The sequence below is a fragment of the Pecten maximus genome, chromosome 14 (assembly GCF_902652985.1).
Source record: "Pecten maximus chromosome 14, xPecMax1.1, whole genome shotgun sequence".
NCBI classification, from domain to species: Eukaryota; Metazoa; Mollusca; class Bivalvia; order Pectinida; family Pectinidae; genus Pecten; species Pecten maximus.
Window position 1 is genome coordinate 1,940,282 of NC_047028.1, and position 14,052 is coordinate 1,954,333.

Genomic DNA, 14,052 nt, shown 5'->3' on the forward strand with positions numbered 1-14,052 from the left:
TAACTTTGGTTTGGTTTATTTTGTTTAACGTCCTATTGACAGCTAAGGTCATTTAAGGACGGCCTCCCGTGCGTGCGACATGCATGCGTGTGGTGAGTGCGTATGGGTGTTTTGGGAGGCTGCGGTATGTTCGTGTTAAGTCTCCTTGTAATAGGCCGGAACCTTATGCCGATTTAAAGTGCTACCTCACTGAAGCATACTGCCGAAGACACCCAGCAGGACACCCCACCCGGTCACATTATACTGACAACGGGCGAACCAGTCGTCCCACTCCTAATATGCTGAGCGCTAAGCAGGACTAGCAACTACCATTTTTAATGACTCTGGTATGTCTCGGCCAGTGGACAGAACCCAAAGCCTGACGGTTTAATGATGAAAGTTAAAGCATATGGTTTTAAAGGGAATATTTTTAATTTGTTGAAAGATTACCTAAGTGATAGAAATCAAATTGTTTATATATGCAATGCAGTTTCTTATACAGGATACATAAAGTCTGGTGTACCACAAGGTTCTGTATTAGGTCCGTTTTTGTTTCTGTTATATATCAATGATACAAATGTATTTGTGAAAATTTATTTTCAATGCCAAGAATGTTTGCTGATGACACTTCGCTGGCATATTCTTCAAATAACAATGCAGATATTGAAAATTACATGAACCATGATTTAGCCGTTATTGAGTATTGGTTGAAGAAATGGAATGTACATTTTAATCCGAATAAAACAGACGTAGTTATTTTTAATGGTTCTCTAGAACAGCTTGATATTCGGTTGACATTTAATGATACAACACTGACAAAGAGTGATACACATAAACACTTAGGAGTAACTTTAAACGAAAATGGAAAGTGGGAAACACATATATCTAATATTGTCAGATCAGCCTCTAAGTATGTGTCTGTTTTACGAAAGTTGAAATTTACTGTTAAAAAAAGAAATTTTATCTAAATTATATATTGTATTCATTAGACCTATTTTAGAATATGCTAGTGAAGTGTGGGATGGTTGTACCATTGTGAATATTGATAAGATAGAAAAAAAATACAGCTGGAAGCGGCCAGAATAGTAACAGGTTTGCCTTTATTTGCTAGTAGACAGTCCTTGTATGATGAAACTGGTTGGGAAAAACTCGAAGACAGACGAAAACAGAAAAAGTTGTTATTGTTGTACAAAATGCATAATAAGCTAGCTCCTTCTTATTTAAATGATATTTTACCCACTAGAGTAAATGACAATAGCATCTAAGAAATGGCCAAGATTATGTACTACCCAAGTGTCGATATGTTTTGTAAGAAAAATCCTTTACACCCAGTACTCTGAAAATGTGGAATTCGCTAGATATATCTACAAGAACTAAAGAATCGGTACACAAATTCAAAAACAGTGTTTCTCGGAAAGGCAAACCTGATACTAAACTGTCTGTTGGCAATAGAAAACTTGATATTATACACATTAGACTCAGGCACGGCTGTAGCACGTTAAATGCAGATCTTTTCAAATGTAACTTAGTATTATCACCAGAATGTAATTGTTCTTATCCATTAGAAAATCAATTTCATTATTTTTTTCAGTGTAACGTATACAACAACTGCCGTGATATACTTTTTAGAAAATTGTCTATATATGATATAACTGTTGATTTAAATGTTTTGTTTGATGGTTCTATTAATCTGGATCGGGATGATAATGATAATACAGTATACGATTGTTTGTACAAGAATATATTAAGAATACCAATCGTTTTCCATAAACTGTCAAAGCTAAAAATAACTGTAAAATACTATATATAGTAAAATTAGAAGTGATTAATTTACAATTTGCATACAATAACTTATTTATTCAATGTTTTGTACTTAATGATTGATTACGGTGCATTAATTATTCTTTGTATTCACTTTATTAAGTTTTACAAGAACTAGATACAAACTTATGTAATTCTATGCCATACTAAGTTGGTGTTATTTATGTATATATATATATATATATTAAGTATCAAATGAATAACTAGTGCTGATATAGGAATTAAGGATTGTGTATCTACACCAGAGTATGATAATGTTAAGTTTTCTGCTCTATCTAAATATATGTATATATCAAATTTCCTACATAAAATGCTGCCATGTATTTACCATTGTATAATAGTTCATGAAAAAGTACGTTACTAAGTTGTATAACTTGTGTCCAATTTCATTTGAATTTTTCAAATAAAATATGTTTAAACTAAAACAAAAAAACAAAGCCTTCCTCACAGGGGCGAACGCTCAACTGAAGACCAAAAGTGAGGCATTGTCAAGGAAGACATTAGGAAGAAGAAAGTTGTTCAGAGAGAAGAGAAAAGATAAGATCCCAAATTTAGTCGCCTCCTACGATCATGCAATGGGGGCAGCAGGTACAATTCTTACGTCCTACCTGCAGGGCAGATCACCATAACACTGAAGTTTGTTTCGTAATAATGTAAAAGCAAGGCTACCTGAACATATACAATAAGTCACATCCATCCGAATAACGCCGTTGAATAAGGTACAATGGTTTCATTTATTGTTTATTTTAGGATATTCGCATTCATTGCATAGGTAGTTTGCGTGGGAATCTTTTCTGGTATAACATTTCACAATAATAAAACCTATATCGACGTATAGCCTATAGCTCTCCAGTTTTACATTATTACGATATATCTAGAGCATAACTTACCTTTATTCCGAATGTTTTAACCGTCAATCCTTTATCCGTTTCTAGGAAGATTACTAGGTCGTTGGTTCGGTTCAGCACTACTGCCACAGACGGATTTATGAATTCTTGAGTCAAGCTATCCGTTTCACAGTTGGTTAACAAGGGGAACAAGTTCATCCCTATCCCGTTCCTGAGTTCTAAACCTCAACACGATATAAAGTGTATACCTGAAATCGTATCCGTTGTATCTCTGGTATCCCAATTGTTGTGTCCCATTAAAACATAAAACACCTTCTGATAGTGTAGGTGTGAGATCTGGGCTAGCAAAATATGCTAACCTGTTTCCCGATGTTTCGTCCATACCATAGTCAAAGGTGTTGATAAGATCTGCTTTACAAATGTCAGCTGTAACGAAATACGGTACAAAGATCTATATAACACATTTTGATTTGCCATATGTTACTTTTATATTAGCCTAGTGACGCTCTATTGCATTGCTATGCAAACGTTTGACGAGTATAAACAGTAATACATTAAATACTATATATTAAGACAAGTAGCATTTTATTAAGGTATAAAGGTAATGTTCCAGTAAAGTTGCCCATACTTTTACTACACTGAAGGTTGGCTATATTTGGTATAACATAACGCATTATATTATTACAAAATAATACTCAGTTCCAATTCATGAAGCATTCGTGTAATATCATAATGTTATAAAATTACCATATCAATATGAAAATAGACCTGTGCAGTGTTAGTGCAGGTAGGAAAAACAATAACCAAGTACATATTATATCAAAAATATATTCTGCAGCGTATCTAAGTTTATAGTGTAAAAGGGAACAACCAACCAATTGAAAAAATATATTTTTGAAACAGCCCCTGTGTATAGAAAAATGAGCCAAGGATAAAATGTCGGACAGCCACTGATTGGCCAGTATGTTATAAAGCGAGAAAATAGATATGTAGCCTGATAGGTAACTATCAATAAGAAATGTTGAAATAAATTTCGAAAGTCCGATTGATTTTTTTCCCAAAAGTTCAGGTAATTATAATAAACAGGTAAGCATATAAGATTTTTGAGAATTTTTACTGCGAAATTCACCTATTTTCAAAATGGCTACCCTGGAGAAAATTTGAGCTGAAGGACCCAACTTTTTTTTTGATTAGGTGTTATATCAGACCCTAAACTTTTGTTATAAACCATAATTGTCATATTGAATTCAAGAATTTGAATGAAATACTCCAAAATGTTAACACTAAAGTCTATGGGAAAACAATTGGTTGGTTGGTCTCTAATATTGCAATACATGCTATAATTACCCAGTAAGTATATTTATTAGAACATTTTCTCAATATACCGAAAGTAACTGGCGGTCATTGTTTAACCTACAACACCTGGAGCTGTATTCCTACACTGACCGAATCACTGTAAATTGTAGTATACAGTCTCATGAATACAATTTGGTTTACTAACGACATATAGACCAATGCAACACAGAATGTAAATATATGATAATAGATTAATGATCAATGAAACAATGGACTAGTTGTTTGCCGAGTTTTCGAGGCATTTTATCACGTCACAGATAAAACACCTAGGTACCTCTGTCCAGGTAGGCCCCATAATACAGTATAATTAGTATACAAACTAACCGGTAATAAGTTTTTATCTGTCCAGGTAGGCCCCATAATACAGTATAATTAGTATACAAACTAACCGGTAATAAGTGTTTATCTGTCCAGGTAGGCCCCAGAATACACTATAATTAGTATACAAACTAACCGGTAATAAGTTTTTATCTGTCCAGGTAGGTTCAAGCATACACTATAATTAGTATACAAACTAACCGGTAATAAGTTTGTATCTGTCAAGGTAGGCCCCAGAATACACTATAATTAGTATACAAACTAACCGGTAATAAGTTTGTATCTGTCCAGGTAGGTCCCATAATACAGTATAATTAGTATACAAACTAACCGGTAATAAGTTTGTATCTGTCCAGGTAGGTTCAAGCATACACTATAATTAGTATACAAACTAACCGGTAATAAGTTTGTATCTGTCCAGGTAGGTCCCAGCAGACGCTATAATAATCATACAAACTAACCCGCAATAAATGTTTATATATTACGAATTTTGCGTATGAAACAATAACATAATATATATATAAAAGTAAGATGCAGAGAGCTGGTACCGATTTATCACAAGGACATATTTAATGCTGAAAATCATACAAGTAGATCTTCATCCCTCAGTAACGAATTTGGCATAATTGTATTTTACGTCTCTTTTGTATATTTACTAATACGATGCTATAAAATCTAGATATTCATTAACTATCGAAAATTTAAAACGTAATACAATTAACAAAAACAATATCAATACATTGCAAACATTTTTTTCTTACATATTTGCGAACCTCAGAACTATATGTTACTTTCCCCAAAAAGGTTTTGTCACTTTTAAATGATTTACTTAAAGGGGAAAAGTCAATTTACTTTCCATGAATTAATTAAATAGTACAGAAAAGAATACAGTAGTAAACATGATTATGAATTTGTCAACTTAGACTTCCTTTAGGAGTATGATTTATGATCGTTCAGAAGCTTTGCACTACTGACTTTTTCAAACGCACGTTTCCTCTAACTCCGGTACTGTGAACAAACATGGCGACCGGAAGCTGCCGAGCGGCTAGGATTGGAATTAAGATTGCGTATGTCCACATGTGAACAAATCGTTTAATTTTGTCAACTTATTCAGATCGGTTGTTGTTCAGTCGTATTAATTAACACATATATTAGGATTCTTCCTAACGGCCCGTCATCATAGTTACATGATATCAGGGTCAAGATATTGTGAGAAGAATGTATTGAAACAAACAAACTAACTAAACGTAAATGTATAAATATGTTTTTACACACGCGTGTATATTTTGAAAAGATAGATGTGACTTTGATTATTCATGTCTATTGGTTTGACCGTTTGGTTTGTTTTGTTTAACGTCCTATTAACAGCCAGGGTCATTTAAGGACGTGCCAGGTTTTGGAGGTGGAGGAAAGCCGGAGTACCCGGAGAAAAACCACCGGCCTACGGTCAGTACCTGGCAACTGCTCCACATAGGTTTCGAACTCGCAACCCAGAGGTGGAGGGCTAGTGATAAAGTGTTTGGACACCTTAACCACTCGACCACCGCGGCCCCCTTGACCGACGGCTTTCATATGCATGTAGTTAATAATTTTGTACATGGTAACAGTTTCCCCGTTGTTTAATAATATTAGTGTAGCCCACCCCAGGCTACACGGCCATTGGAAGTACTTTTATCTGATCAGCCTTGGTAGATAGTGTAAATGAATCACTTGTTTATACATCACAGTAAGTTGTATTGAGTAATGACACTAGATTATGACAAGGTGACTACATTAACACATAGTACACTAGATGCAATTTGTATGACAGAGTTACCACTTAGAAATGGCCAAACCATTCTAAAATATCACGTGATACTCAAACCTTATGGTACAAGTTGGTATCTGGCTGGTTCAGGAGGATTAACAACAGGGTAAAGTCTGCCTCTAAGAATTCTGACCTACCCAAATAAAAAAAATCCAATTATACAAAACACCCTTTTTGATATTAAAATCTTACCTTTGGACTTTTGGATCACGTGTGTGCAAGCACATGAACTGTTACTGAATAATGTGCCCAGAGGACATTGCATCCTTGCGATAATCCTTTCTCTTGCAACAACCCAGTACAGCTGGCTGTTGAGAAGATTCTCCCTGTACTGTCCTTTACACACGTGATTTGAAAAATCGATTAGGAACTCATCTTTTGGTGGACTCGTTTTGACCGGAGTGAAGGCCGAAGGTAGGTCATGCATTTGTTGAGTGGGATCCTTAAAGGTTGCCCCGACGGCTGTACCTGTCGATCCAACCGCCACGGCATTACCATCTACAAGACTTTGGTCAGGAAACGCGTCCTTGATCGTCTTCGGTGAATTGATCATTTCTGTGAGCTGGTTCACTTGATCCACGACTTTTTCCGGCTGACTTCGGGAACCCATAAGCATCCGCTGAAGACTTCCGTCCAGAAAATTATGTACTATGACAGTGTCTTTAAGATCGTTCTGAATCACGTGATTGCTATAGGCGGCTCTGTTCTGGTTTTGAGGACGTTGGTTAGATAAACCTCCTGCAGTATTTCCACTGCTTTCGCGGACATTGGTCATCCTGAAATCGGCAATACTTCCGAGGCTGGTTTGAAGGTCAGGATTTGGGTTACGCTCGGCTGCGCCTAGTCGGAAGACTGCACCACCAAGTCCCATGTCTGGATTAGCAGAGCCGCCAACAACGGGGCTATTACTCAGCCCACCGGAATTAGTGGTAAGTGGTAATGATTCTCCATGCTGTTGTAGACCTGTGGATGTATAAATATCTACATTATATACAGTAAATAACTGTGATATAGGTCCGAGTAGCTATTTGTGAGATGTTTGTTTATGCCTTAATCGCCCTGTGAACAGCCAGTGTAATTTTGAGGCGGGGGTTTCCTTGTAGTAGCTGGTGACTACCCCTACCTAACAACCAGAGCCTTTAGGGTAAAGTGTCTTATCCAAGGACACAACCACTACAACACAGACCAGTACGTTTCTCAGCTTCCTTTTTTCACCCCAGGACCTAATCACCTAATACGTACAACACCGACCAATCCGATAGCTATTCACATATCAGATCGATAAGGGGATTTGGATACGCGTTGCTTGGATGAATTATCTTGTCATGAAATGTGAAAAATAAATTATTTTTTGTTTATAAGTACAGTATTAACAGACCATGCTCACACAGTTGGTTGAAGTTCTGTACACTTGAGATAAGATAGGAACATCTATATATATATATATATCAAATCACACGGTTCCAGGGGTTCCTCTGGGGAAACTACCCGATTTTGTACTGTGTGTTCCGATAAAAGGTGGGGGGATCTACTACAAATTACTCTAGAGAAACTACCAGATTTTTACTGTGTGTTCCGACGAAACGTGGGGGGATCTTCTACAAATTACTCTAGAGAAACTACCACATTTTTACTGTGTGTTCCGATAAAAGAAGCGGAGGAATCTACTACAAATTACTTTTGAGAAACTACCCGATTTTTACTGTGTGTTCCGATAAAAGAAGCGGTGGGATCTACTACAAATTACTCTAGTGAAACTACCACATTTTTACTGTGTGTTCCGATAAAAGAAGCGGAGGAATCTACTACAAATTACTCTAGAGAAACTACCAGATTATTACTGTGTGTTCCGACGAAACGTGGGGGGATCTACTACAAATTACTCAAGGGAAACTACCATATTTTTACTGTGTGTTCCGATAAAAGAAGCGGAGGAATCTACCAACATTACAAGATAGCTAACTGAAGACTCAATGTATCCTGTATTTAATTAGTAATTAACGCTCCAGCGACCAGACGTGTATACTCCCATTCACTGGGTTATCTAGGCGTGATATGTATGTGACACCTTTACTTAATCAACATTTATTACTGTCATACTAATAAAAAATTAATTATGCATTCAAACTTAATTTAAATTAAATCGACATGAGACGGTCGCCGTGCCAAACAATTAATCAGTCGATGTCTCTTTCATATTAATGACTGAAGTTGCAGAGCGTGACATTAAACGGTTTACTTAGGGCAGATTGTCACAGTCACAAAGAACGCTTTGTTGTTGAATTAATACATAGAGATGAAGGTGCCTATTAGAAGAATCTGCTAAATTCAAGTGCTCACGTCACTTTTAAAAGGCTACGTTAGGATCCTAGGTTACTACGTTAGGACCATAGGTTACTACGTTAGGACCCTAGGTTACTACGTTAGGATCCTAGGTTACTACGTTAGGATCCTAGGTTACTATGTTAGGACCCTAGGTTACTATGTTAGGACCATAGGTTACTACGTTAGGACCCTAGGTTACTACGTTAGGACCCTAGGTTACTACGTTAGGATCCTAGGTTACTATGTTATAACCCTAGGTTACTACTGTACGTATGTTAGGACCATAGGTTACTATGTTAGGACCCTAGGTTACTATGTTAGGACCATAGGTTACTACGTTAGGACCCTAGGTTACTATGTTAGGACCATAGGTTACTACGTTAGGACCCTAGGTTACTACGTTAGGACACTATGTTACTACGTTAGGACACTAGGTTACTACGTTAGGACCCTAGGTTACTATGTTAGGTCCCTATGTTACTACGTTAGGACCCTAGGTTACTACGTTAGGACACTAGGTTACTACGTTAGGACCCTAGGTTACTATGTTAGGTCCCTATGTTACTACGTTAGGACACTAGGTTACTACGTTATGACCCTAGGTTACTACGTTAGGACCCTAGGTTACCACGTTATGACCCTAGGTTACTACGTTAGGACCCTAGGTTACTATGTTAGGTCCCTATGTTACTACGTTAGGACTCTAGGTTACTACGTTAGGACCCTAGGTTACTACGTTAGGGCCCAAGGTTACTATGTTAGGACCCTATGTTACTACGTTAGGATCCTAGGTTACTACGTTAGGACCCTAGGTTACTACGTTAGGACCCTAGGTTACTACGTTAGGACCTTAGGTTACTACGTTAGGACCCTAGGTTACTACGTTAGGACCCTAGGTTACTACGTTAGGACCCTAGGTTACTACGTTAGGATCCTAGGTTACTACGTTAGGACCCTAGGTTACTACGTTAGGACCTTAGGTTACTACGTTAGGACCCTAGGTTACTACGTTAGGACACTAGGTTACTACGTTAGGACCCTAGGTTACTACGTTAGGACCCTAGGTTACTATGTTAGGTCCCTAGGTTACTACGTTAGGACTCTAGGTTACTACGTTAGGACCCTAGGTTACTACGTTAGGACCCTATGTTACTACGTTAGGACCCTAGGTTACTACATTATGACCCTAGGTTACTACGTTAGGACACTAGGTTACTATGTTAAGACCCTAGGTTACTACGTTAGGACCCTAGGTTACCACGTTAGGACCCTAGGTTACTACGTTAGGACCCTAGGTTACTACGTTAGGACCCTATGTTACTACGTTATGACCCTAGGTTACTACGTTAGGACCCTAGGTTACTACGTTAGGACCCTAGGTTACTACGTTAGGACACTAGGTTATTACGTTAGGACCCTAGGTTACTACGTTAGGACACTAGGTTACTACGTTAGGACCCTAGGTTACTACGTTAGGACCCTATGTTACTACGTTAGGACCCTAGGTTACTACGTTATGACCCTAGGTTACTACGTTATGACCCTAGGTTACTACGTTAGGACACTAGGTTACTACTTTAGGACCATAGGTTACTATGTTATGACCCTAGGTTACTACGTTAGGACCCTAGGTTACTATGTTAGGACCCTAGGTTACTACGTTAGGACCCTATGTTACTACGTTATGACCCTAGGTTACTACGTTAGGACCCTAGGTTACTACGTTAGGAGCCTAGGTTACTACGTTAGGACCCTAGGTTACTATGTTAGGTCCCTATGTTACTACGTTAGGACCCTAGGTTACTACGTTAGGACACTAGGTTACTATGTTAGGGCCCAAGGTTACTACGTTAGGACCCTAGGTTACTACGTTATGACCCTAGGTTACTACGTTAGGACACTAGGTTACTACGTTAGGACCCTAGGTTACTACGTTAGGATCCTAGGTTACTACGTTAGGATCCTAGGTTACTACGTTATAACCCTAGGTTACTACATGATGTATGTTAGGACCTTGGGTTACTACGTTAAGACCCTAGGTTACTACGTTAGGACACTAGGTTACTACGTTAAGACCCTAGGTTACTACGTTAGGACCCTAGGTTACTACGTTAGGACACTAGGTTACTACGTTAGGACCCTAGGTTACTACGTTAGGACCCTAGGTTAATACGTTAGGACTAGGTTACTACGTTAGGACACTAGGTTACTACGTTATGTATGTTAGGACCCTAGGTTACTACGTTAGGATCTTAGGTTACTACGTTATAACCCTAGGTTACAACATGATGTATGTTAGAACCATAGGTTACTATGTTAGGGCCCTAGGTTACTACGTTAGGACCCTAGGTTACTACGTTAGGACACTAGGTTACTACGTTAGGACCCTAGGTTACTACGTTAGGACACTAGGTTACTACGTTAGGACACTAGGTTACTACGTTAGAACCCTAGGTTACTACGTTATGACACTAGGTTACTACGTTAGGACACTAGGTTACTACGTTAGGACCCTAGGTTACTATGTTAGGATACTAGGTTACTACGTTAGGATACTAGGTTACTACGTTAGGACCCTAGGTTACTACGTTAGGACACTAGGTTACTACGTTAGGACCCTAGGTTACTATGTTAGGATACTAGGTTACTACGTTAGGACCCTAGGTTACTACGTTAGGACACTAGGTTACTACGTTAGGACCCTAGGTTACTACGTTAGGACCCTAGGTTACTACGTTAGGACACTAGGTTACTACGTTAGGACCCTAGGTTACTACGTTAGGACCCTAGGTTATTACGTTAGGACTCTAGGTTCTTATGGTATATATGCCCCTAAGCAGCCACTTCATTAAAAAGAGTACGATGTCATTACTTTGTTAAACATGTATCTACGCATGTCGGTAAATTATCGTAATTAGGTTGTTGAAGTTTAATTAAAAAGTGTAAGAACTTAACAAACGATAAACACATGCTAAACGTCTTAAAAACATCTACATGTGACATAACCCTGCTTCCAGTGTTACAGCATTAGACAAGCGGTGACGAGAAGGAACTCAAATATCAAAGTAAATATATCAACATGAATGTCAATATGTAAGAAAGTAAACTTTATTTAATGTAGTTATCGTGTTGACGCCAATAAGATGAACATCAAATATAATATTTATGTATTTATGTAATAACAAAGTTTGAGTCATTAAAATATTCTTTGATAGAAAGGTGTGAGCAATCAATTTAATTCACTACCTGACAGAGCATATTAATCAGAATTACATTTAACTTAAGCTTATGCAGTATGTATGTCTTTGATGAAATTAAGTGTTCAGAAAAAAAAATGATTGGAATTAAAATCGTCTACCGATGGTGGAGAAAACCAGTTGGATAAAATTAAATATTTGCATATTTATTTTCACCTGAAGGTAAAATTATGTATGACAATCACTCAACTAAAGACGGCACGATACATTAGCGATAAAAGTGTGAAATGTACGGTAAAACAAAAAGACAATTCATTTCCAAGATTTAGACGAAAACGTATTTCTATCTCAAATGAATGATTAAGTTTATTTAGTAGAGGAATCAGACCACGTGTTCTGGAAGAGGTAGCGTCCTCTGACACACCCAGGTAAAGCCAATATCAGTATTGAGAAGGCAGTATAACTGGAGAATATAGACTGGTATAACTAGGGGATAAATCACCATCCATGATGTCAGACAAACTTTATAGATATCAAAAAAGATTAGTGAATATTAGAACATTTCATGTAGACAATATAAGTTATGTGTGTTAATGTGTGCTTCCAAATCCATGTCTGAAATATATTTTATCAAAATAACTTGAAAAAAAAAGAAGTTAAACTAGGATTCTAACAAAAAATTGATATTCAGAAATTAATCAATATATCAATTAAATTAGAAAATATGTACAACAACTGGACATTTGGCCTCCTATTTACATAGTCCTGTTGTTAATTAAAGCGTTTCACTTTTGTGAAGTAAAGTATGAATATCGAATTTGAAAAAAAAAAATCCAATGAAATTATATTTAATCCGACAAATGGTCGTTTTTACCCATGCGCTGACGTGTATGGTGTTTATAATGACAGCCTAACAAACTTACTCACGCTCTCCTCTCGTTTCCATTAAATCCGCACTTGACTGTACTTTTGTAGTTTCATAATTCATTAGGCCTATTAGTAGGCATGATGAGTTACCATTACTTTAGACACATTAATTAGTAGATGACACTTTTAATTATAAGTTTTCCTTAGAAACTACATTATATCCGCGTTATACTGTATGACAATGTTTGTACAGCTGTCTGGTCCGGTGTAGAAATCGTGACCACCACTAGTCACTACAGATACAAAGAAGGGTAAATAACCACACAGTCTAATTAAGGATCACTAATTGATTAAAAAAGTCATAGAATTCCTAACATACCTGACAAACTGCCGTGAATAGGAGAAAGAAGTAATGTTCTTAACACTAATATAAGATACTTATTCACCTGTGGTCAAAGTTTGACCGAAACGCAACACAAGGTCAATATCCAGTGCAAATCCAAACCTGTAAAACTTTATCACATTGATGAATATACTATATATATGGAAATAAAATGTACAAAAGCATTGTATGAGATAATTTATGGTTTATAACAACTTGTACTGTAAATTGTTAATCTAATCTAAGAGTGTATTTTATATCAAATAGATATCAGTAACATCAACAGAAATAAATACGTTATAACATGTTATAATATATAAGTTATAATATTCTATAATAAATATGTTATAGTAAAGAAAACAGATGCTTACCTTGTTTAACAATGGCACAAATTAACAGACAAACGAATACGAAGTATGTCCCCATCTTGTCGATATTACGTTACAGGGATACAATAGGAAAGCCTTTTTACACAAAATGTGTGCCTGTTAACAAAGGCCTAATTAATGTATACATCCGCTTCAGAAAGTAGCGCCTTTGATTCTATTTGAATGCGATTTTAATTACAAATATGTTTACATCAATCATTTGGAAACATTTCAATTACGAACCACGTATTAAGAAACGATATGTTAACGAGAACGTGCCTATGTATGGGTTTACTGTTTTCGTGTCACGCAGGTCAGCTCACAAGAATTCATTTGCATAACCCTACATTGCAATTTATGACGTCACTTGACGGGCGTGACCTTTTTTTTATTATGGTAATTATTTATCCCATCTATAATTGTGTGGGATGGTTTTGCGCTATTATTCATAGAACAAACTTATCGAGATGGAAATGTACACATCTCATGGCTTGAGTTGTTACATGCACCGTGTCAAATGGAATGTATTAATATTTTGGCTCATTCATATAAGGTGTTAGACGTTAAATTTTCGAATATCAAGAGAATGTTGCAATACCGAAAGAAAATAATTCTGCTACACGTGTGATGTTTTGGTCAGTTCTGCGATGTTACTATCAACCTGTCTTACGTCCATTCATTGTATATACAATGAGGCGAATGTTTGTTTTTCTTGGAAGTGACGTTAATGTAACGTAAATGATGCCATAACATGCTATTCTACAGATCATGTCTGTTATCTATT

General features: G+C 36.8%; 1 protein-coding gene across 2 annotated transcripts in view; it reads right to left on the reverse strand.

Moving 5' to 3' along the window:
• Nucleotides 1-14,052, reverse strand: part of LOC117341962 — a 64,782-nt gene that overhangs the window by 11,226 nt on the left and 39,504 nt on the right. Inside the window, exons 1-3 of one of the 2 annotated variants that reach the window (XM_033903850.1) lie at nt 13,272-13,387; nt 6,322-7,092; nt 2,691-3,074 (exon numbers count right to left, since the gene is read on the reverse strand). In XM_033903850.1, coding sequence (XP_033759741.1) covers nt 2,815-3,074; nt 6,322-7,092; nt 13,272-13,326 — 1,086 coding nt within the window. In that variant the 5' untranslated portion in view covers nt 13,327-13,387 and the 3' untranslated portion in view covers nt 2,691-2,814. Of the gene's footprint in view, nt 1-2,690; nt 3,075-6,321; nt 7,093-13,271; nt 13,388-14,052 lie in introns of those variants that run through there. The other variant, XM_033903849.1, reaches the window with a different exon arrangement.